We start from the raw sequence: 26,614 nt of genomic DNA, 5'->3' as shown, positions 1-26,614 counted from the left end.
AACAAAAAACAATGCACAGATTACATTTGGAAGGTTAAATTTAAAATATTCTCCTGAAATATTTAAATTCTTATTTTCAGCACTTAAGTCAGTGGTTGCTTTTTTTTAAAAAAAAAGCTTTATAAATAAAGTTGGCTTAAATTTTAAATAAATAAATAAATACGTAATAGTACTACTACTAATAATAACTAAAAAAAAGTCATAATAAAAAGAATAACAATATTGATGATAATGAACGCTGTCTTCGGTCGCTACTATTAAAGTTGGTGGCCAACAGCCTGCGAGCAGAGGCGGGGCTAATAGAGTCATAGACACGTGTACTAGGAAGTAGGAAGTAAATACAGCACTCGGAGTGCTGCTGGAAAGAAGTGAGTAAACCTGAAAGACTTATAAAGAAATTAGCGATACAATAGATTTAGGATAAAATTGAACTGTGCCGAATTCATTACTTTCGCTTCACAATACCGGAAACAGCTTGTTTTGGAAATATGACACTGATATTTTTAAAAACAAAGCGAATATTTTAGGAGAGCCGGCTTGCTTTCATTTACCTCTGTTTTCTGTAATCTGCACTTTGTGCTCCTCACGTGTATTGGTATTTAAAACTCGATGTGCCAGAAGGTCTCCACGAAGACCGGTTATATCACAGAACAGAGCAAAGGCAAAGGAAAACACGAGGAAATGAAAAAATTAGTTAACAGCTGTTGACAAGAGTCAGCTGTCATTTAAAGCTGGTTGTATACGCACACGAAAGGAATACGTTTAACTTTACGCTCCAAAATGAATCCACGCGTACGAGGCGAATATTTTTCCTATGTGCTCCCCTCTTGTTCATTGTAACACTACCAGGGTTTTACTGCTGCAGTCTCACATAGTCTGACAGAGTTGTTGGCACACCTGCCAGTTACAGAGACCTGGGCACAAATGTTTAGGAGCTCTAGCCAACATGTTTTCATGATCAGGCTTTTTTTCTTTCATTCTTTCTTCAATAGTTAGACATGACAAAAAGCAAAGTGTATAACACACAGAATAGTTTTTATAGACAGCATCATGCCTTTCTGGGGAAAATTTTTAAAGTAGCCATCCCAATCATCCTTTTCATTAACTCATGGGTGTCAAAAATAAGGTCCAGGGGCCAGAATCAGCCTACCAAAGACTCCAATCTACCCACTGGATGGGTTTGGAAAATATAATGGAGGGCATATGTGTTTGACTTTTAGCTGTACAGCTTTTTTTTAATGATAAAGACCTCCTCCATGACCATTCACACTACACCAATGTAAACAACTAATAGGTAAACAATTGAATAACAGAAAGTTCCTGTTTTTTCACGATCTACTGTAGGAATTTACAATTTCTGTAGTGGGTTCACCTTAAAAAGGAGCAAAGCAAAATAAAACAAAACACAAAAAGACATTCAGTTACAAAAAAATAAAGTTTTATAATCACAGGACAGTCTGTGCAGTGAAGTAAGAACTCTATATCTAATTTAAATATTCATTAAAAGTTCAAAGTCAAAGTAAACTTTATTTTCATCTCTGCTATATACAGTACAGTATATAGAGAGACGACAAGGCTCCAGGTCCATTCAGTGCAAAAAAACCCAACAATAAATATAGGAAGAGTAAGAAATAAATATACACGTTAAGCTAAAAAGGATCAATAACAGTCTAACTTTACAATTTAAAATTGAGATTTAAAGTGACCTTGAAGACCTTAAAGTGACCTCAATTTAAGCTCAAAGCAACATTTTTTTTTATTGTTGAAATGACATATAATATTAAAATATCTCAGGTATTAAACGTTTGATTAAATGTGTGCTTAAACTTCTTTGCACTAGTTTAAATTGTGTGGTCCACTTACATCTAAAGTGGGCTATATGTGGCCCACGATGTAAAACGTGTCTTATATAAAATGGAAAATGAAGAACAATTTTAAAAAATTAAGCTTTTTTTTTTTAAACATTTTTTAAAAGGATAATGTGTAATATATAATTTAATTGTGTGTCCTTTCACATACACATGCACACACGGCTCCACCTGTGTACATCCGAATTATCTCGCTTGTCATTTTGCTGAATGTTGTCTTAACAACTTTAAAGTTAACTGCAATGTTTCATCTTGAATTGCTTGAACAAAAAAAGAAGAAAAAAGAACAAAATAGGCAGTTTCCATAAAGGTTGCATATGCCTGTTTTTTTTTCTTCTTTTTTTACCCTGTGTTGTTTGATATTTCCCCTTCTACTTGTTTCATTCATTTTGGAAGTAGTGCAAATACAGCAGTTAGCTGTAGACTAATTTCTTTAGCAGTGGAGGCGAGAAAGGAGCAGGTAAAAAAAAAGGAGGACTGTATTCTACAATTTATATTATTTTGTTATGATAAATATATATATGCATGTCTTGATGATCTGAAAGTTTAAGAGATCTCTTTTTCATCTGTGCCTTGGATGGGTCCCCAAATGTGGTGGGCCCTGACTGCCCATTGGATAATGTGGTTTAAATTGTATTGGAAGGTAGAGACAGAGCAAAGTGCCTTGAGATGATACAACTAAATTGAATTGAATAAGTTGAAATGACCACAAGGGGCTGAACTTTTCAGGCAGATACTGGGCTTACCAAAAGTTAACAGGCTTATTATCAGACAGAGCTTATAGGCACTCATATTTAAATAAAAGTTTTACTAACAACTACTACTAACTGATTTCACTGGAATTTTATATGTGAATATTGTATATTAACATGAAAATCATTTGGTGTGTTGATGATTGAAACCCTAGGACGGCAGTGATAATAATCATAGTGCAGCAATAGAAAAAAAAATCCAGGATGTTAAAATGCAAAGCAAACAGGATTTGAAACATCTTTTTGTTCCACTGTGTGCTGAAAAAACAAGGTGTGAGGCGTGAGCCAGTCACACGAGGGCTGTGCATTAGCATGTGTGTTGATTTAAGAGGAGTCTTGTAGCCTTGTAGGATTACCTGAAAGCAACCTTTTTTTTTGTTTTACTCTAGCTTTCAAAGTCTTTCTGCAGTCTGTCGCCTATCCTTTTGAATATAATGTTGATGTGCCATGGGCTAACTTTTAGTGTGGGCATGTTGTTTGTTTAGGTCTGTCACTATGCTAGAAGGCTACAGCCCTGTGACCCAGGCCCTGTTGGGGACTCTGTTCACATGGGGTCTGACTGCTGCCGGAGCTGCTCTGGTGTTCATCTTCTCCAGCCGACAGGTAATGAGTGTCACTCTGAGCTCCAGGAATCGCTCTTCTAAAGAAATACTAGCAAATTATTTGGTGAGCTAGAGTTTTCCACTCATGAACTTAGTGTGACCTGGTCAATTTACAGCTGCCTACATTTGGTGACAAACTTTAGAATTTATCATTTTATATATATTTTTTAATCTGAAAGAACGGTGCTATCTCAAATGAATCTACTACTTTTCTCTTATTTTGAAAGTTCGGTTGCTGCAAGCCAGCTAGACAGGGCCCTTCCATGTCTCATGTTTTCTCTGTTTGCTGGCAGCTCCTACAAAAACAAAGAGTTCCTTCCAGGGCCACTTGAGACTGGCTCTACAAGTGGGTAAATCACCATAGACTCCCATGTTGAAATGTCCAACTAAAAAGCAACATTAAAAAAACCCCAGACACTACAAAAGCTAAAAAAAAAAGCGGAAGTGTTTCTGGGGATACAATACTGTGACAGAACAGACATTTTTGTTCCTATTTTCGTTGTATTTCATTTAATGTCCTTGTGTTTTATGTGATTCTGCAGCATTTTTCTATTTGGGGATATTTTTTGGGGGATATTAGTCTGTTTGATTTCTCAGGGCCACCGTAACATTCTGCGTTTTTGAATACAGCTAGTTTTTAGGTTCCTACATAACAGATCAAGTCGAGTGAATTCATTAGAATTAAAATTTAACATTAATTTAATTTACATTTAACATCCAAGTGTAGTAACTTATGGTGGAAAATTCAATAATGTTAAGAGTTTAAAATGAATGCATTGCAGCTAGGTCAATTTTTAATTTATTAGCGGCAGATATTCGCTGTTTGCCGAGCTATCAGTGTCAGCATTTATAGTGGTCGTCAAATGAAATAAAAAAAATTAAGACTAGATGGAGGAAGCAGTTTTAACCCATTAAATGAGTATCGATGTTGAATAATTTGTCCATCAGAGAGAGGAAAAGCCACTCTGCTACTTCCCTGTTGACAATACACATATTTGGAATCGCACAATTTCAAAAAACCAGCTGATCTAAGTAAAGTCAGGCAGAGCACAAGTGAGTAAATAAATAACCACAGGTAACACATTTTAGGAGAATCTGTTTATGTTTTGTATCTCAAAAAAAAATGTTGGTGGATATATTCCAAGATCACATTTTTAAATCACCAAATATCTGCATGTCTATTGGTCTTAAAAACCAGATATCAGTCTTTTCTAACACACAGTCTCATACATGTGTGCTCTGCTTGGATATCAGCTGCATTCAATTACAGCACAGCTGGACTTTTTGTGACAAAATTCTTTGTAGGTGTGGAATGGATACACACAGTTGAATAATTTATTTATGTGTTGGTGTGTTTACCATCACCCGACAGCTCACCACATATAGAATTGAAGTCTATGTGGACACACAGTGAGAAAATCCAGAGCACTTTAGCAGCTAGTGATGTCAATATTTGTTTCTGCAACCTTTAAGTGATATGATAAACCGTAAATTTATTCAGCTAAATCACAGAGAAATGAATCAGAAAGCATGAAAACACTGTGCAAAACCTGCACAGTTTGATGTATTTTTACAATTTCTGACTCCTGTAACACGTGCCCATTTTGCCGAGTTAAGTCGATGGTGAGGAATGCACTGAACTGCTGGCTCTTCCACTGTCAGGGTTACTATGATATCGATTTCCCTGCCTCACTCACAATCTCTCTTCTTGTCTGCCCTTTTCAGAAGCGCATCTTGGATGGAAGTTTAGGCTTTGCAGCTGGGGTGAGTAAGGTTTCATTTGAGCTGAACCACATACTCACACATACAATGCTATGAGGTGATTGGCTTTTAAACGTTCCACTGCAGCAAGGCAAGTTTCCTCCTCATAGAGGGAAACTCTGACACATCCAGCTGCCATGTTGTTTCATTAAAAATCTGAGAGAAGTGTTCCCCTGCAGGTATCACCCTACAACTGAAAATACATCACCTTAACAGCACTGTGTCACTCGTGCAATTACAATGTTTAAATCCCTGCAGTACGAGCAGTTTATAGATATAGATCACATATATCATACATCACTCACATGATGTCATGCACACTTTGTCTAAAGCTGTCTGCCATATTGGACGTCATATAACCAGTGGTTTCTAGGTTAATGACTGGTTGGCAGTGGTGCCTGGAGGCGGCACTCAGTCAAAGCTCTCACTCATCACATGAAATTCGAATCCCGGTGACCTCAACCTCAAGGTCAAAAGTCAGGTTTTCTGAAAATCTTGTGAATGCGATAACTTTAGAACAAGGTGATGTAGGATTTTGATACCAGAGGTGTGTCTACAAGAGGCCTGACAGTTTCATTATGGCTCAGAGAGCAGCTGGCCACCGTTTGTTGATACATTTGTTACTTCCATTCAAACTACAGCTAAATTTCACCACCTAAAGCAATCACAAGACAATTTTTGTCAACTTGTTTGGAAATATGCATTTTCCCGCGACAGATGGTTGGCAGGGGTGGGCGGGGGGTGTTACTGACCAGTCTGTAGGCCTGTGTTACTGGAGCCTTAGAAATAATTTTCTCAGCGCCTGCCTCAATGTGTTGGGGAAAACACATTTTCCCCCTGATGACTGCTGGTTGCCAGGTGGTCATAGATTGGTCCCTAGGCCTGTGTGGCTTGGCCTTATTCACTTGGTCTTATATTGTCACCATGATTGTTATACATCTGAAAATGGTTGAGAAGTTGATGTCACATGGCTGGTGGTCAAATGTTGGCATACTTTGCTCCTCCTCCTCCCGTGCTTCACGTGAAGCAGCTGCACTGAGCAGACACATGTAGGCTGCAGTGAGAGAGAGCGATGGCAGAGAGAAAGAGGAACGTCATGTGGAGATATTTTACAGCTCTAAATGGAAACACTGCAAACTGAGATGTGTGGAGAAAGGCTATTTGCTACTGTGGCAGCACACCAGTTTACACAAACACATGAAAAACTGTAAAAAAAAAAAGACTACTCCAATCAGCAAATGACAAACAAAGTAAAAGGAAAATCCCTCACACACACATGCACAGATGCACAGATGGTAAATGGCCTGCATTTTTCTAGTCCTTAAGGACCCCAAAGCGCTTTACACTACATTCAGTCATTCACCCATTCACACACTGGCGATGGCAAGCTACGTTGTAGCCACAGCTGCCCTGGGGCGCACTGACAGAGGCGAGGCTGCCGGACACAGGCGCCACCGGGCCCTCTGACCACCACCAGTAGGCAAATATGGCGTTAGTATCTTGCCCAAGGATATGCCTCCTGGCATGCAGCCAGAAGGCAGCCTGGGATCGAACCACCGACCTTCTGATTAGTGACCTGCTCTGCCATCTGAGCTACAGCCACCCACAGAGACAGAGGGGGACAGGTACAGTCCTTTCAGAGAGGCAAAGAATATCCTCATACAGTGATAAAGTAATGTTTCTGTAACTTTTCACCATTAGTTAATGTTCATTTTCATATTATTATTGAGAAACATAACCTACAGACAGCCTATATCCAAACAACCCCAATTCCAAAAAGTTGGGATGCTGTGTGAAATATATATATAAAAAGAATGCAATGATTTAAACATCTTGTAAAGACATATTTTATTCACAATAGATCATAAAAACACATAAAATATTTAATCTAAAGACATGTATAATAGCTCCATGGCAGACCCGGTTTCACGCTTTTCAGCATCTTTATGATCACAAGTGATTACAATCGGCTGCAGCTTTCCAGCTCGCAGCAACACACACCAACAACAACATCAGGACATAGTTCAGTCTACTTAAGCAGGTGAGGCGTGATAGTTCATGTCAACCAGGTGCGTCCGCCTCCCTGGCAGCCACGCCCTGCTACATACCCTCATCGCCCGACTGAGGCCGGGGAGCCATCCGGCTGAGCCTACTCCCCTCTGCACCGCCACAATGTACTTTTTAAATAAAAATATTAGCTCCTTTTGAATTTGATGCCATCACCACATCTTAAAAAAATTGGATAGTCCCATTTTTGCTAATGTGTAGCTTCCCCACTTCTTTTAACTACACTCCCTAAATGTCTGGGAACTGTGGAGACGAGTTTATGGTATTTATGGTATTGTTTATGCCATAAACTGTTATTTTTAGACCAGAGATTTTCAGTGAGTCATGTAATGTCATATTAGTATGCTTTATTTAGTAACTGTATTGTTCAGCTGTAACTTCTGTCTAATCACTTATGTTTTGATTAGTAACTTGCTACAGTGAATAATTTTATACATTTATTTTGCAATTTAATTAAATGGCTCTATTACGCGCACCTCGTCATATTACACAGTTGTTATATATTGATGAGTGGAACTTTAAATAAATTAGAACTTCACTGTTTGTTTCCACAAATTCCTTCTTGCACAAAAAGCAATGATTATACGCTGTTACTAATGGCTAATTAAGTGTTCCAGCTTGAAAGTGTGAGGTAAAGTGCAGGATCAGATGGATGTAAGCCAAAAGAGCTGTAGTACTGGCTGCAAAAGATCTTTTATTCTTTTTTAAAATCTAACAAAACCAAAGTTAACCAAAACTAGTAACGATGTTTCTATTTTTCTTTGATTTACATGAACGCTGTGTTTCATCTCATAGTGTTTGGTCTCTTCTTTTCTTTTAAATATCTTTGTTTGAATTGTAGTCCGTCTGCTCCTCCTCTGCAAAAGTTACGTCATTACTCCACATTAAAAAATTAAAAGCACATATACCATTTCAGTAGACAGGGAGCCTTCTTTTTTTTTTTTTTTTTACCAAGGCTTTTATTGTGAAACACACAGGAAGATGTCATGGAAAACACAAACTGTATATAAGATTTACATTCGAATTTAGATTCATCTGCCATGACAACTGGTTACTATTTGATGTCCTTTATTTTCCCACCATAGAGAGAGAGCAGCCATCCTACATGTAAAGAGTGGAAAAAAAGGGAAGTGTTAATTTTCAGGGAGATCAGTGAGATGTGAGGAATATGTAGTGGACAAACAGGCATGAGACAGATGGATGTGAGGCTGGGAGACAGATGACTTTATGATCTATTCATAAAGTCATTCTAACATTTGATCTTGTGCGCAGTAATAGTTGACTAATGCATGCAAACTAGCCACTGCGGTTACGTAACGAACAACAACTCATCTGTCATCAGTGTGGTCTGATACTATTTCACCCCAAACAAGGTGAAATGATAAATTTGAGTCAAGCATTGCAAATAGCCGACACATACTTGTGGAATCTCTGTTTCTTTCGTTTTTTCAATAAGACTGGGACCTTAATTGCAATCCCTCCAACTGGTTCAGAGCTTGTTGTTAATTACGAGCTCAGATGAGTGAGCTGATAAGATGAATGCCAAATGATGAGAGATTGTCCACGCTTCTTTGAGAAAGATAGATCCAATATCGGCCCCCACCTCCTTTATCTTCATTTTGGTCTTAACAGCTTTTCAATTACTTCGCGGGCTTAGCTGTTGCTCTTATACATTCTAATGAAATGGCTCATAAGGAGAAAAGAGCCGAGGGCTGCTTCAAACATTTGCTGAACTTCTTTGCAATTATGGGAGCTGAAATCTTTTTAAAATATGTTTTTCACAGCGTAACTTTTGGCTTATTGGTGAGATAGTGTTACAATCTATCCAGTCCTCTTATTTTTCTTTGCATAATTCACACTTTTTAATAATATAGTTTTGATAAAAAACACAATTTTATACTGAATTTGCCACACTTAGCTTAGATTTGAGGCACTGTAGCTATCTGTTTGGTTCAAATGAATACATTAGACTTTGCAGTCAACAACTTACACAAGAGATATAAAAGTTTTTATCCCTGTTTGTATTATAAGATGAACGGATGGAGCAAAAAAGTGTGAGGTTTAGAGCTGCATTTGGCTTTTTTCAGAACAAATTAAACTCTTCAGCCATTTAGAAAAGCAAACTGAGTGGAGATGGAAGGCAGGATGGGACTCTTCTCTTATGATTTTCAAAGAAGACAAGGCTTGGATTGCTTTTTGGCTGTGCAGAGAGTGAAGTAAGGTCAATCCATTTTAAAGTAGGGAAGCGGATACAGTGGGAGGGAATGTTACACAGCATTAAGTGATGGCAGTTCAGTGGAAATGAATTGTTATCTATCTTTAAAAGTTTTCACTGAACTTTTATCAACTTAAATGGCTTGCGCAAGCTTCTACTTTGGTATTAAACATGCTACCATGGATGCTAGTAAGGCTGACTCTTGCTAGATGCTAGATGCTAGAGTCTTCTTGAGTTCATGTTGTGTCTTTAGCACCCTCACGGTTTCCCTCTCTGTCTCGTTTCAATGTCATTTCCTTTGCCCTCCTGTGTTTTCTTTTCTCTGTAGTATTTTCTTTTCTTGTCTCTGTGTTTAGCATTTGTCTTTTGGTTACTTCCTGTTTTACTTTGAAATGTACATTTCTCTCTTGTGTTAGTTTTACTTTCCTTGATTATGTTCATCCATCAAACCTCGAGACATTCGTTGTTATGCTCCAATGATCCAAGGGCGATCGTGGCTCAAGAGTTGGGAGTTCACCTTGTAATCGGAAGGTTGCCAGTTCGAGCCCCGGCTCGGACAGTCTCGGTCGTTGTGTCCTTGGGCAAGACACTGGTGGTGGTCAGAGGGCCCGGTGGCGCCAGTGTCCGGCAGCCTCGCCTCTGTCAGTGCGCACCAGGGTGGCTGTGGCTACAATGTAGCTTGCCATCACCAGTGTGTGAATATGTGTGTGAATGGGTGGATGACTGGATATGTAAAGCGCTTTGGGGTCCTTAGGGACTAGTAAAGCGCTATAGAAATACAGGCCATCCAGTGTTTATCCCAGCAAACATTTTGATGCTGAACACTGTTGTCTTTTCTTGACATCTGTTGGTGAGATGATGCTGGAGTTTCAGCCGTATTTGCTGGGATGCACTTGTGCCCCTTTAGATTTAGTATTTTTTTTACACTTGTCATTTTTGCCAGGAACCCATAAATGCTCCAATTTTATTATTCCGACCTGCAGTTGGGTTATCTCTATACTGCAGTGTGACTATATTGAAAATACTGGCCAATGTGGGAAAAACTAAACTCATCCTTTTATTTCACATTAGCTGCTGTTGTATTGGGTTCTGGAAAAACAGTGCATCTAACTAGAAGAAGTGTTTTTGCAGAGCCTTTTTTTCCACTGCTGGAGACACAAACATTATTAACGGTGCAGTGTAGCGCTTCGCGTTTTTGTAAAATGTAACCCCGTTTTCTATTAACTGAAATGAATATTGGCCTGGAACTGAAAATTGATTCTGATTTGAGCCTCGTGATTCAAAAAGCTTTGCATCTCTTTACAAAAAAAAAAAATCGATTTAAAAGCTAAGCACATTTTTCTTGTCATCTTTCAAAAAGCATGCAGGAAAAATATAATTATGTTACTGCTGTCAGATGTTAAAATCCCTCTTTTGTAATAAATTACTGAAACAGTGTGACATCCAGATGAATGTGCTGACATTAAGCTCAGAACATTTTAATTTGCAGTGAAAGTTTTATACCCAAAAAACTCAGTTCTTTCTGTCCTTTGATGAAGAGACCCTAATAAAACAAATGCTATGGCAGTTACACATCTTGAGGGGACTCATGAACCCTCCATAAGCTGAGAGAGTGGAATGTATATAATTAATTGTAAATTGCTAATACTGATGCTAAATGACATGGTTAAGAATTGACGAGATGAAAGCAGCTAGTCCTCACCACTGCAGTTACTCCACTCTCTAATAACACATAATCTCTGTGATATTTTTTCTTCCAATATCACAACACAAAAACACATTGTGTACTCATTTTTAAATAGAAAATACATTACCCTGCAGAAAAGCCATGTTCAGTTGTGTGCGTCTGTCTGTGTGTGAGGCTCAGTGGGTGTTTGAAGAGCATGTGTCATGCTTTTTGTGTCTCATGATTCAGATGCCTCCCTGTTTCCATGCCTAACATCTGCTGTCCTAACATGCACGCACACACACTTTGTGACAGTAGACTATCACGTCATGCTGTCTCAAAACAGCATCTTTCAGCTCTCACTGTTGGTGTAAAATCATGCAACCCTTTCCACTCAACGTCCGCCCCACAAACACATACAAATATACGTGCACAAACCCAAATCGAGTACTGTGCAAAATGCAGCTAAAAGCATTATGCTTTTGTTTTTGAAACATATAAACTATAATGTGGGGAGGAGGGAATCTTGTTTTCGGCACTGAGGCATTCCCAAGCCAGCTGAGAGGCCTAATCTCTCCACCGTGTCATGGGTCGGCCCTGGGCCCTCCTGCTTGTAGGACATGCCCTGGAGGCATCCCGATCAGATGCCCAAACCATTTGAACCGGCTTTTCAATGTGGGGCAGTCGTGGCTCTGTTCTTAGCCCCTGCTGAACTGAGTATGTCACCCTCGCTGTAAGCTGTAGGCCAGACACCTTATGGAGGAATGTTAATTCTGTTGCTTGTATCCACAGTCGTTCTTTTGGTCACTACACCAAGCTTCTGGCTGGGAGCAAAGATTGATCTGTAAATCGACAGCTTCACGTCAAGGCTCAGCACTCTCTTTACCGCGACAGACTGGTACAGCATCTAGATCACTACTGACACAGCACCAGTTTGTTTAGGCATATGCCTCTCACCTTTGGATTCCTGCAATCTCCTGGATTGGGATGGGATATTGCCACTATCTTGTTTTTCAAAATTGGGACCAAGGAAAAGACCTGAACTTTGTCTTTGTGACTACAATTTATTAAGAAGGCAAGATGTTTAGGAGCTAAGCTATGGAACATCTTGATTGCACCTGATTGTACCTTTAATCATTAGTTATTTTTAATCTCTGGCCCTTTGCTACACTGTATCTTTTGTCCCGTTTCCCTCCCTTCATCCCCAACCATTTGGGACCGATGGCTGTCCCTCCCCGAGCCTTGTTCTGCCGGAGGTTTCATCCTGTTAAAAAGTTTCCCTTTCAGAGTTTTTCCTTCCCACAATTTCTTGCTCATAGGGGGTCATGTTGGGGTTGGGTTTTTTTCTTTGTTATTGTAGGGTCTTTACCTATACCAGTATAAAGTGCCTTGAGGCGACTGCTGTTGTGATTTATTGCTATATAAATAACATTGAATTAAATTGCTGTCTGTTGGAGTTGTGCACACTGACCTCCAGATGAAGACTCTTTGTGGGAAAACCTTGCTTATTTCAGCGAGACACTATCAAACCTCATTCTGAAACAACTCTAACATGGTAAATTGTTTAAGTTGAAACTGGCTGGTTTGTTAAGACATAGCAGAAAAAAATGAACAAAATATACAGTTCCCCGTTGAACAGCTGAAGCAGGAATTTGAACTGAGCACCCATTCGATGTTAACTGGTTTTTGCTTTTACCAAATGCTCGCACAGTCTTGGTAAAAGAAGAGATGATGCAACACAGTGGTAAACCAATACCTTGTCCTGACCTCACTGAAAAGTGTTCACAATGGGTGATGGCTGAATGGCATAACATTCACAGTAGTTATTTGACATGTTGTCTTTGTATTATTTTCAATTAAAACTAGACTTTAAATGGTTGTTGCAAATCATTGCATCACATTTTATGAGGTGTTTAACACAACTGTCTTACGTTTTGGGAAGCTGGGTGGTACAAACTTAAATTTTCTTTTAACAAGTCCCTCTTATCTGGTTATGGCGTATGCAAAATGTTAGAAAATGCAGATACATTACATTAATGGCCTGCAATTTACACTGAGTCATCAGTTTCTCTAAGTTAATAACCGGAACAATTTAGATAATCATTTTCTTATTCAATGCCTCGCTGATATAACAGAACAGTAGGGCCAGTCTAATTAGTTCATCATGGTCGAGTTTGTTCATATATTATTAATATTCATTGGATGGTGTGTAAAAAGGTCACAGCAACTATTCCAGTGGAACAAATTGCTGCCAGTGAACAAAATCCGAGTGGTATTACATTTCCCTCAAAAAGTAAAAAAGCTTGTGTCAACTCATCGTACACTAGATAAACAACAATTGTATAAGACAGGATTCTTTCGGTGTTTAATGTCCCAGTGACTGGAAGATAAAAGCAGTTCACTGCCTTTTATAGAGCTACAGAATGAAACAGCCCAGAAACATACCCCCGGAAAAGTAATCTCTATTTTTAGGAAAAACAAGAGAAATGAGTTCCATTACTCGTGGTTCCTATTTATTAAGTGTTTCAGAGAGTAAAATGGGCTTAAACAGGTCCCAAATGCCTTTGGAGATTGTCAAGCTGTTTCCCTTTGAATTTAGCCCAACATTACTCTTCTTCACAAAAGCCTTGAAAATGAGAATTTGTAATGACACCGAGTATACAGCAATTAAAACAGCCAAAACAGCAGAGTGTCATATAGCTTGTCAGTTGAGTATGGCATTTGATATTATTATTTTTCAAGTTGTAGCTATAAGGCCTGTTTGCACATGAGGATTTTCCCAGATTTTTAGAACATATCAACAGCAGTTTTAAAGAGTTGTATGTGGTACAAACAAATATACATCAGGATAAAATGAATGTATCCAGTGTAAAACAGACAGTTATGTCAGTATTTTCTCTATGTGGAAAGTGGGGTGCACCAGTGGGACTTGCACTTAATTGATATATTATATTAGGTGAGGTCCATGGGATGTGTACATGTACATGATCACACTGGAGAAAAAAAGATTATGACCGTATGCAAAAAAGCTGTGACCTTGTTACCTTTGATGTGGTTGCTTCAAAGATGTAGACCAGTCTCTGACCACTTGCAGCGAGTTATTGTCTTTGGTGCATGAAAATGGCAATAAAATGACAGTATGAAATATCAAATATCAAAACAATTATAGCAATTATATGCCATCTCTGTGATAATACAGTAATTAATTGTGATAAATTGGTGAAAATCACAAATCCCTTGCCGTCAACATACAAAGAAATTAACATTAGCTACTTATAGACTTAGCCTAGTCAGTATCACATAGATTTGAAAATGAAATTTTTCAGCAAATAGCAACATAGTCACTGCAGGTCTGCAATTTAACTGGAAAGTGACACAAGCACTCAGCAACCCTGTTTTTATCTAAAAATATAAGAAGAATACAACCAGTTAGCAAAACAGTAGAGTCACCTGTTGCAAAGAGATGTGTCACAGACAAGTTGCGCTCATTTGTGCAGACTGACTCTTTCTGTGCTTGTAAGTTAGAAGATCTTTGCTACTCTCTAAATGCAGTCAGTGCACATCGGGCCAAGATGCTTCGGACACAGGTGCAGGCTCTAGTTTCAAGCCCCCTGTTCAGTTTTATTGAAGCATCAAAGATGTTGCACTATATTCAAGAAGGAACAAAAGTGTGCAGCTCATTCCAATCCTTTGAGACTGAATGCCTCAATAATTTTGTCAAAAAAAAAAGAAAAAAAAGAAAAGAAAAGCATGTTTTCATGACATTTGTTTAATTTTATGGCTGAATTGGTGAATGGAGCTACTCAGTTGTCATGTAGATTGTTTAGCTGGCAACTTAAGTGTGGAACTTCTTATCATATAACATTAATCTGCTACATAAATGAGAATATAACAGTCATAGTAAGTCAACTGCGAAACCAGGAACACCAGAAGATGTAGCTCAGAATTCCTAAGACACACTGATGTAGCTTTATACTTTGTTTATGACCAGTTGATTTGCTGATAATATGTTGGATCCACTTGGTTAATAAAATTCATTTTATATGAAAACTGGGCTGAGGACATCCAGTCTTTTTTGAGAGAGTTTGTAATAAGTTTTGAATATAACTCATTTAATAGATAATGCACGTTTCCAACATGCATCACCTTACTTTCTGTCCTTACTTTGCATTCATTTTTTGTCATGCATTGTCATATCAGTGTAACTATATTGTATATCAGCTGAAAAAGATCTTTGTTGGTTACTTTGACAGTTTGCACAGTTACTTGTGACTTCCAATGAAAACACTGGTAACTTTAGTCTGACTGAGGAATTTGAATGTGGTACCTGGTACCTAATGGGGTGGCTGTAGCTCAGGTGGTAGAGCAGGTCATCTACTGGCCGGAAGGTTGGTGGTTCGATTCCTGGCTTCCCCTAGTCTGCATGTCAAGTATCCTTGGGCAAGATACTAACCCCAAATTGCTCTCCGATGCATCCATCGGAGTATGAATGTGTGTGAATGTTAGTTATAAAGCACTTAGAAAAATGTGCTTGTGCGAATGGGTGTGAATGGGTGAATGCACAAGTTGTATAAAGCGCTTTGAGTGCTCAGATGAGTAGAAAAGCGCTATATAAGAACCAGTCCATTTACCATTTACCATTACCTGCTGTCAGCAGTCACAGTCAGACTCCACCTGACTGCCCACACATTTGGATGACGCAGAGATATTTATTGAGGTAATTCATGTGTGAAACACAGTTTGGCTTTTTGTTATCTACAAAGCCTCCTGAATGAGAATGATTTGTTGCTAAAGAACATTTTATGTAATTACACCAAGTGGGGTTTCTTTGCGTGTTGTCATACCCAGAAACCCCACAGTGCTTCTGAAAAGTCCTGGAGTGAAATTGTGTGTTTGCTGTGTGGAGGTTGAAAATGAGCTTGAAGTCACTTTAGGAGAGGTTTGGGCATTTGTCCATATGAGGATTAGTTGTGTTGCCATGCCGCCGCCAGATTTATGTTGTGTGTGATGTGAATTAGCACTGACATGCTGAGAGGTAGACGGCACCTCCCAGGATTGCTCAACAAGCGTGGCATGTGGTTTTTGTGTTGTCTGAGACATGGACACAGATTTAGGAAGTACATTTTTAAATGTTTGAATGTGTTGCTGATAGCAAACATGATATATAGATAGAGAATAGATCTGATAACCGATAACTGATTTCTAAATTTAGTGAAGGACTGAAGCACCTTAAAAGTTCTTACCTAACTATGAAGGTTCTGGTATTTCCTCTGGGTGCACGTATAGAAACTAAAAAGATTATACTCTTTCAGGATGTCCTTCCAGCTTTTTACTGCAAGTGACTCTCTCTCTGTGTCACTGCATCAAAATAATTAAATTCCCCAAAGTTGGTCCCTCACATGGAGTGACTATACGGCTGTTATTTAAATGAGGCGTTAAAGTAATGAAAAAGAAGAAATATGAGAAGGCGAACAGGGGGTTGTTGAAGTGGGTTTAAAGACCGATGTAAGATCAGGCTTACAAGGTTGACTGAGTGCAAATCCGCTGTTTTAACATCCTTCAGGGCAGTGTGGTCATGGGGTCAGTAGGATTAGTTATGTGGCTAGAGACTGGTCTAGGGTTGCATCATGATATTTATAAATCCCTACGGGTTGATTTTCAGTAATGTCAAAAACATGTGGTGCTGTTAACCTGACAGAGAAAAGCTTTACGTATGGAGCTCAACAGTGACCGCCCACTTTTTTAATGGCTCCAATTCTGGAAGTGAATTTCCTATTTATTTCCACTGACATTTCAGAAAATCTTTATATAAACAGTTTGAAGCCTTGAACCAAGCTCACTAGCTATGAGGTGAGTCATGACTATAAAAATATTTGATTTGGAATTAAAAAATAAATAAAGGAAAGTAAAAAAAAAAAAAGACAAATGTACAAGACTTTGTACTCACTTTTAATAGTAAAGGAACTACTTGGGCCTGGCTGATAAAAGCTATAAAGATCATTTTTGTGTGGGATGAACAGCACTTAATAATAATAATGTCCGTAGACACAGGCCAGGGCTCTTTTGAAAAGAAGGGCCAAAGAAATTTGGTTGAGGCAGAGCCACATATACACATCATCATTATAGATTCAAAAAGTTTTAAGTGAACTCTCATAAAACTACGTCGGGTGTAGAGCAGGGCCATGTTAACAATTGAATTTTTGGCATATATACATCAAGGTCAACTTAGTTAAGTATTGGTAAAAAATTGATAAAAAGAATTCCAACTTAAAATCTATGGTTCTTACAAGTGTCGAGTGTGTTGTCAAAATATTGAAAGTACTGTATAAAAATGTAAAATATGTCACAATGACCTTTGACCTGTCCTTCAAATTTAATAGAATAGAATCATTTAAAAGCATAACAATTTGAAAATATGTAAAATGCTCATGAGTAAGTATAAATTGTTTTAAAAAACAAAACAAGTTTGTGATCAAAACTTTTTTCACTTGGTATTTACTAACGATTTAAATGAATTTACTAAATGTCGAAATTACTGTTACACATGTACAATATCCGCATAAATAAAAATAAAAAGTAACAAAATCCTGCACTTTACACTAGTTTTTACTGCACTGCAAACTACAAAAGTACATTTGGGAAAACCCCCCCAAAGAAAACATAATGAATATATAGAAAATACAGTACTATTCCCTTAAAATCAAATACCGTCCAGAGATGTTTCATATCTAATTCATTTATTGGAGCTTACTGACAAATTTAGTGGTTTATTATAAATACCTTTGCTATTTATTTAAAATACAGTTGTATTATGCTATAATAATAATGTAATATGAACGTCTCACAGAAAAATAATTATATTTGAGCCCAAATTCACCTTTTATCTTCACTTAAGAGTAAAAAAATGACCTTTAAGCTTGACAGACATAGTGATTTGATATATATCTGATACAAATTTATGCTGATATTGACTGATGACAAAAAATCCAATTAAGATTTTTTCAGTATATAATGCCCTAACTCTGTGCACATGCAACAGTGAACAACTTCCATACATACTTGAGGTTTCTGCAAGAGCACATTCTATCATTTCAGAATGTTGTGTTACGTTGCGATACTTTGGATGGGTATATTAGCATTATGGATCATGTTCAGAATTTCTATGGAGAATATGAATTGTGTTTTTACTGCTGTTGAGCTCCCAGTGACAGAACATGTCATCTAATATGGCAACAGGTTCAGAAATTATGACACAGATGAATTTACCAAAGTGAACAAAACGTGTGAGCTATTCAGTACAAGAAAGTGAAAAAGATGTCAAAACAATATTGTTCAGGGTAAAATGCAAACCTGCTGCTTCCAGCTGAAAATTTACAAAATTATTTTCTTGGCAGAAAAAAAAATGGCAAAGTTACAGCTTTCCAAACTGTTTTAGTTACAGACAAACAGTGCACAGTTGGCCAGGAGAAGAAATGAAGTAAAACATTATTTTTAGACATATTTTTTTGCAGCTTATTTCCAAGTCATTTAAACGGGAACAAATGTTAGATTCATTTTCAAAATCAGGGAGAAATTCAGCTCATGTTTTTGGACAAAATAAAGATTTTCTGTAAATCTATGAGCCATTTAAAAAAAGATGAATTCATGATGATATCTTTTCTGGATATATGGCGCCCTTTAATGGATTACTTGCCTGATGATCTGAGGGAAAATTATACTAAGAGGGGCAGCCCCACTCCGATGGCAGGTTGGGTTTGTCAGGACAAATGTGTAAATGCGTGGTAGACCAATTATTTACTATCTACCATACTGTATTAGTTTGATATGTCTCAGACTGCTTTTTGTGTTGTTTTTTTGTTTTGGGTTTTTTGTTTGTTTGGTTTTATTGTTGTTGTTCTTTTGTGTGTCAAAAAATCCAAATAAAGAGATATTTAAAAAAAAAAGATGAATTCTGTGTTAGACTGCCCTTTAAATGTGTGACATCTGGTATCATAACGTGGCACACAGACTCCTACTTGTGAAGGTTAATGTCTACAGCGGACATCAATGCTCTGGTTCAGTGGTTATAATCCAGTTTGTATAGATACAGTCTACACGGAAACATATGTTTTCATTTTTTGAGATGAAAATACTGCATTTTACTCCCACTTTCCACGTTGCTAAAATAATGTAGTCAAAGCAGTATAGTGCTTTCCTCAACCTTTTTAACTCTGTTATCTTTCTAGAGTTTCATATTTATTCTTTATTTATGCTACTTTAGGTATATTTGAGGATATTTACTAAACAAGTTATTTGCACCTTGCTTTGCCACTGTGCATTAGTGTCTGTAGGCTGATGGGGAATAAATGATTGAATCCATTGTAAGATGATTTTCTATAAATCTATCAAAACTCTAAAAGGGTCGGCAAACTTCCCAAACACACTCTGTACATTCTGCATTTACTGATACGTTCTGAAATGGTTTCTTCAAGCGTTCTCACGGATGGGGATAAGTGGCAGGCTTTTCAAATACAGCGTGAATGGCACTTTCTGATTTCTCCCCCAACTCTCAATAGGAACTTGTACTGTTTGATCTTACCTCAAAAGCCAGATTGCTGCCAGGTTTTGTTGAACAGTGGGAAACTTTGGTATGTTTCCTCAGATTGTTTAATGTGTTTGTTTCTTCAGTTTCTGTACCTTTTGCTCTTTTTTAGAGAAACTTTGTTGTCTGCTTGGTTTGATTGGTTTTATGAAAAATTTGCTTTCATACTCTCTTCCAGGAATCAGCTATAGTTATGATGTACTTGGTCAAAGCTGAATGCATGGAAACTTTTACTTTCTTTTTCACCACTTATATTATGTTTCTATCTGTATAGATGTGATTAAAAGCCAAATTTCTTTATGGAAATGTTTTAAATGTAGTGGATACTGATTGTTGTTGCATACACGTAAGAGGAGTTTTGTTAGCTACATGTTGCTATCACTTCGTCCTATCCAAATGTTGGAGTAGGAATTAAGACTCAACAGATCAGGCAACATTTTTCCAACTTGGTGAGCCCATACGAACTGTAGCCTCAGTTTCCCATTCTTTGCTGACATGAGTGACACTCAGTTTGTGATCTTCTGTCATTAACCGTGTACAGTAAACAAGCAGGATAACGTATTATTTGTTTGCTTTTTAGACTTTGCATGTCTGGAAAGTTGTTTTTTGGTTTTTTTTAACAAGAAATTTACATTGAAAGGAACACTTTATTTGGACTGGTGTAATCAGATCCCAAGATCAAGGCCATATGTTATGGAATATTATATAGTAGATGACCCTGTAATGTCTGAATATCCAGCACATTGCATATAAAGCTGTGTAACAATGGTGTTGTCTGTCACATGAAATTCTAACGACAGCCACATTAAAGTTTAAAGCTGTATATGTGTGATTTGTTTGTGTTTATCACCTCTCCCCCAGACTGCACTTGGTATTTCCAACAGTTCGGAGGCAAACTGGCAAAGCGGACTCCTTTCATGGTCATGTTGTTGGGGGAATGCACCAAGTGTGATGAGAGAAGGGCAGATTTGGTAGATGGATTTATTTTAAGAATTTTAGGAATCACTACAGTTGTCTTTTGGATAAGAGCTAAAGCACTGCAATATGTTCAATTTGTATGCAGTTGTTAATTTCCTGCAGTTGGATGAGTTACTGTTTATATGGGGTTCAGCTCCTCTCATTGAGTAAGGCAGTTTTGTTGAAAAGGCGACAAAGCTGGACTGCTGGGGCAAAGTGGGGATGTTGAGTTAACACTGCAATTATTTTTCATTTTTGTTTATTTATTTTCTTTGTTGCTTCAGTTTTTTCTCTATTTTAATCAGTGCACTGAAAATATACTGTACTAATCAACAAAAGCCTGTACTCTTGAACAGTTTAAAAGTCTGTCATTTCAGACTTTCACACAAATAAATAGTGATTGGATGATTTGTGAAAATAATGGAAGTTTACAGGTGAAACTTGCCTCTTATGACAGAATGTTAAAAACATTGTTATAAAATTGTGTAACAGGCTTATTTGGTTCATCCAATTATTTGCACATGGCCTAAATCAAAACCATTAAACTACAAATATACAAATCATAGAAGTCCTTGGGGTGAAATAGAAAGGTAACACCACACATTAGAGCTTTTGTAATTTCCATGTTTTGATTTCCTTGGAATAATAGCCTGAAACTGATGACTTTCTCTGCCTCTAACGCTTCTCTCTTTGTGCATCTCATTACAAAATGCAGCACATTTTACATCCTAGTGATATCTATTTCCCTTCTCCCCTTGCATATTTTGCACTTCTGAGAAGGAACACTCTAAAATACAGGGTGGGCCATTTACATGGATACACTGTAATAAAATGGGAATGGTTGTTGATATTAAAGTCCTGTTTGTGGCATATTAGTATATGTGAGGGGACGAACTCCTCAAGATGGGTGGTTACCATGGTAGCCATTTAGAAGTCGGCCATCTTGGATACAACTTTTGTTTTTTCAATAAGAAGAGGGCCATGTGACGCATCAAACTTATTGGCAATGTCACAGGAAAAACAATGGTGTGCTTGGTTTCAATGTAACTTTATTCTTTCTTGAGTTATTTACAAGTTTCTCTTTGTTCACAGCCACTGACATGTCGAAGAGTTCACACGTGAGGAGCGGATCGAAATTGTGTTGATATCTGATGAACGCAGTGACCGGGTCATTGCAGCAGATTTCAATGCAAGACCCCCTACGAGACCACCCATCTCCCATGCTACAGTTAGCAAACTGCTTGCTAAGTTTGTGAAACTGGTTCAGTGTTGGATTTGCCAAAATGTGGACGCAAGAAAACTGTCACTAATGAAGAAACATCATTGGCTGTCCTAGCTTCATTCAGCAAGAGCCCACAGCGTAGCACTCGCCGCATGTCACTGGAGAGTGGCATTAGTCGAACATCCCTTCGGCGGATATTACCTACTCACAAATGGCACCCTTACAAACTCCAGCTACTGTGACATTACCAATAAGTTTGATGTGTCACATGGCCACCTTCCTATTGAAAAAAAAAGTTGTATCCAAGATGGCCGACTTCTAAATGGCCACCATGGTCACCACTAGGGCTGCCACGATTAGTCGACTAGTCACGATTACGTCGACTATCAAAATCGTCGATGACTAATTTAATAGTCGACGCGTCGTTTGAAGCTTTGTAAGATCCCAAAAGACGCAGGAATAAGTAGTAGGATTTAAGAGAGTAATAACGGACTGAAACAGAAGATGGCAGCACTGCATGTACAAGGATGCCAGCTGCCGTTAAACCCCGAAGAAGAAGACTGTGTCCCAGAATTCATAGCGCGGCCCATCGCGGCCCTGCTCAGTTTCCAACAATGGCGGCAACTAGTTAGTTTTAATGTTACTCTTATTATTCTTTCTGGTCACAAAATAACCGTTTAACATATTTTCAGGCGGGAATGTAGCTGTGTAAACCTCAAATATTTGCTCAGTTTATCAAGACACCACATATTTTCAAAAGCGCTCCGACGTTTTCGGAGACGTCTGTTACCCACCAGCTCGATAGCTAGCCGGGGGCAAGGCTCACTAGAGCCCGTGAGAACACCGGACTCTCGGCAAATCGTTTTCAAACCCACCGCCGTGTTTCGCTACTCAGGTTAAACATGATATATAAGTCACTTAGATAACTTACAAATGTTATTGTTTGGCTTTTTTTTAGTATTTTATTTGTTCCTGAGTAAATCGGTTTGGCTGAGATTAAAGTTATAGTTTTTACACAGCTGAATAAACGTCAAGCAGACAACTGATTATCAGAAGTGTGAGATGCTCGAGAATATACTCCCGTCTCCTGTTATATTTTAGATAGCAAGGAGCAGACGGCTGAGTTTATTAAACTCCACCGAAACAATCTGCAAATGTCATTCAAATTTAATAAACTATCATCTTGTCTTTATTTTTTAGTTAGCACATACCTTAAACACTTAAAGCTGTAAGCTAATGATAGTTATATAAGAGCAGATGCATGCTGGTGCAATAAGCTGTACGTTGTACGTCCAATGGATGCATGATCTGATTAGTCGACTAATGGCAAAAATAATCGGTGACTAGTCGGCTATCAAAATAATCGTTTGTGGCAGCCCTAGTCACCATACATCTTGAGGAGTTTGCCCCCTCACATATACTAATGTGCCACAAACAGAACTTTAATATCACCAACCATTCCCATTTTATTACGGTGTATCCATATAAATGGCCCACCCTGTACATCCTCTAATCTCTCCATGTAGCCCTGTGCATGGCCTCTACTGCGTTCATAAAAGAAAGCACCACAGTAGGAAGGGGAGCAAGGTTAAATGCTCATTTGATCAGCGGAGCAACTGGATGCTGATCTCAAGGGACGAACATGCACACACATTAATTTCTATAAATGCAGACCTGTTAAAGGCATTACACTAAATCAAGTAAGACTTTGAATTCTCTTTCATCTGTCAAATTGATACAGCTTATTTTTTCAAAAATGGATTCACCATTTCTCCATAGTGCAACTCATTTGATTGCAGACGAACCTTTTGCACTAATCAATACAGCACTGATTGTCTGTAGAAAGCACTCAGAGTGAATTGATTATATGGTGACATTGGGATTGACTTCTGCAGAATATGCATGGAAGGGTTTTTTAGCCATGCGCATGGTGAGGCTTAAAAGGAAGGCTAATGCTGGCCAATCAGTTGGTCAATCAGTTTGTTCCAGAGAGCGGAGTGACATTTCACTCCGCTCTCTGATAATGTCTACTGACTTCCCTGACGTTTTCGTTTTGCTTTTAATGTCTCCAAAAGCGTTTGACAGTTTCTGATAAATTTGGCACAGGAGTTGATTCCTAGAGGAAAAATCCTTTTGACTTTGGTGATCCCTTGACTTTTTCATCTAGCCCTACAAACTTGCCAAACATTTACATATCCTTTTAAATATCAGATGGACTGCTGTGAAAACTAGGCTGCGTCAAAGTATAGCCTCAAAAAACAGCAAGCGTGGCTCAGTGCCCGTCAGTGCTGTTATCTTCTCTTTCATCTTCTTATTTTATTCCTCACTGACCTGGATTTCAATGCAACATTTAAATGTTTCATGTTTAGAGCGTTTTATAACAGCTTTCCTGCTACTCCATGAAAACACGAAAACGGGGACCCATTGAATGCCTCTCAAGCTATACTATGATATAGTAGAGTCAAATTGCCCCATTAATATCCTCTCATTTGTTTGTGGTAGTTTCATATGATTAAGCCTAGATTACACTGCAGTGGTTATTGCATCTGCCCAGATTCTTTTTTTCAAAACATACCAAATAAACACAACGAGGGGAAAAAATAATTCACAAACCACAGTGGTGCTATATACTCTGAAGCCTGTTAGGGTAATGATTATTTCTTACTGCTGACAGTTTAATATGCATTCATCCAGCCATCTTTTTTCTTTCACTTATCACCTTTCCAATTCAGGGTCACGGGGTGCTGTCATAGGATGAGGCTAGGATATATACCCTGGACAGGTCGTCAGTCTGTTACAGGGCTAACACATAGAGACAGACAACGACTTATGCTCACATTCACACCTTTGGGATTTAGAATCACCAATTATCAGGCCATGTCCACACTAATATCTTTTCGTTTGAAACGCATCTTTTTCTCTCCGTTTTGGCTTTCTGTCCACACTGAGACGGCGTTTTTGGTCAAGGAAAACGGAGCTTTTTAAAAATGCTCTCTAAAGCGGATACATTTGAAAACGCCGTTTTCGCATCACAGTGTGGACTGTGAACCCGGAGCTTTTCGAAAACGATGATGCATATTAGTCATATTATGCAGGCATGTGACCAATTAAACTAAGATTAGGGAGGGCTTTAGACAGCAGTTGTTTTGTTTGCTCTCAATTTTGACAGCCCTATTAAAGATTAATATCAGTCTGTACATGCTCCAGATAGCTTTTCTTCACATTCTTTAATTCTCACTCGCTTTTGCAACTTTGTACTTTTGTGTTGCTCGAAGCAGCAGCTCCACCTCATTGTCAGTCCATTTCAAGACGGTCCTTTTCCTTGACATTTTGCCCCGACGTTTCCGGAAAGTAAATAAACAGCAGACAGAAATCACGCGAATTGTCTTACGTTTCACGCATGCGCAATACAGGAACGTAAGCGTTTTCCGTCGTTTCAGTGTGGATGAACAACTGTTCAGAAATGATTGAAAATGATAGTGTGGATGCAGAGCGTTTTTAGACGAAAACACCGTTTTCAAATTTATCTGGATTAGTGTAGACCTAGCCTCAGATGTGGGAAACATGCAGACTTTACCCAGAAAGGCTGGATTCACACTCAGGGCCTTCTTATTGTGAGGTGACACCAACGTGCTGCCCACAACAGTGTACGGTTTATAGGATAATGCTAACGAGATCAGAACTTGTGTTTACAAGATTGTATTTGTAATATCTAATTAAAAATGCAATATTATTTGTCTCTCACCTTAAAACAAAGATGCAGTCTAATATAATGATGCAAATGGTTGAATGCTGTTCTAACGTGCCAGAACTAAAACCCCTTTCAGTTGAGTATCATTCAGCCTGGTGTGGCATTTAACATTTTATGTCTTTTACCCACATCTCTGAAAATCTCTCGACACATCGGTGGCTCCCCTGCCTCACTTACTAAGATGAACAAAATACTTTGGAAGGTTGTGAGTCAAGACGTTTGTGAAAATGACTCGCTGCTGTAATGGTTCAGATTTGTGAGTGATGCAATGACTGATGGTCAGCCTAGGGCTGATTTTTTTGTCAGAGATTTGTTTCATAGCAATGAGTTTCCAGCAGGATCTCATGGACAGCAGCCACAGTGCCTAATTGCAGTTCATGGTGGATGATCAGGCATGAGTTTGACATTTTATGCTTTATAAAATTCCAGTTCAAACACGCACGATTTCATAAAAAATGGATGAATAGTTTAGGGAGATTGGTCTCCTGAAAATGAGCATCTACCTCTTTTTTTCTGGGATTTTTGCCAGTATTAAGGTGTTGAAGTGGATTTTAACTCATTTGGTCTGTGACCTAGTAACATATCAGGAAAACTAGAGGCAGCCAACATTTTTTTAAATATCATTTCCAGTTTCAGTGACCCAAAATTAACCAAATCTAGCTTATGTTGTGTCAGAAGCATTTTAGAAAAGCACATAAACCAGTACGGTTGAATGTTTCCATGATGACTGAGGGAGACCTAAAAATAAGAAGCTGAGGACTCTTGAGGACAGTGCATTTAATGATGGTTGAAGTGCAGTATGAGGAAGATAAGGTGAGAGATGATGGCAAATCAGCAGTTAGGCGTGGGTACCAAGGAACAAGGTCTATTATGGTTTAAAGAGAGAAAATGAAGTGGGACAAAGTGGATGGCTTTGAACATTAATAGCTGTTGGATAGACGAAAGCAGGATGGATGTGGGATGGGTGGATTTTGCCTTGAAAGGGAGTACAGGCTATTAGAATAGAATGATGACATTGGGAACATACACATAATGAGAGGAAAATCTAAGGAGAACACCCTTGAGGCTCAATTGACTATAATCCTTATCCGTAAAGCTTCAGGGCTGTAGATGGTAAAGCGGTATAGACAGTAAGTTGAAAACATGCACAATTTAATCTAAATGGAGGGTCT

The 26,614-nt window shown here is 38.3% G+C and overlaps 1 protein-coding gene across 2 annotated transcripts in view; it reads left to right on the top strand.

The window, feature by feature from the left end:
• The first annotated feature begins 316 nt into the window (after positions 1-316).
• The window catches only part of slc39a11 (solute carrier family 39, member 11), a 186,505-nt gene continuing 160,207 nt past the window's right edge, over positions 317-26,614 (top strand). For both annotated transcript variants that reach the window (XM_085170430.1, XM_085170429.1), the window contains exons 1-3: positions 317-368; positions 3,106-3,223; positions 4,948-4,986. In XM_085170430.1, the coding sequence (XP_085026556.1) occupies positions 3,116-3,223; positions 4,948-4,986 (147 nt within the window). In that variant the 5' untranslated portion in view covers positions 317-368; positions 3,106-3,115. The remainder of the gene's footprint in view (positions 369-3,105; positions 3,224-4,947; positions 4,987-26,614) is intronic.

Source organism: Neolamprologus multifasciatus, chromosome 8 (genome assembly GCF_963576455.1).
Source record: "Neolamprologus multifasciatus chromosome 8, fNeoMul1.2, whole genome shotgun sequence".
Classification (NCBI taxonomy): Eukaryota; Metazoa; Chordata; class Actinopteri; order Cichliformes; family Cichlidae; genus Neolamprologus; species Neolamprologus multifasciatus.
This window is presented reverse-complemented; position numbering and strand designations above follow the sequence as displayed.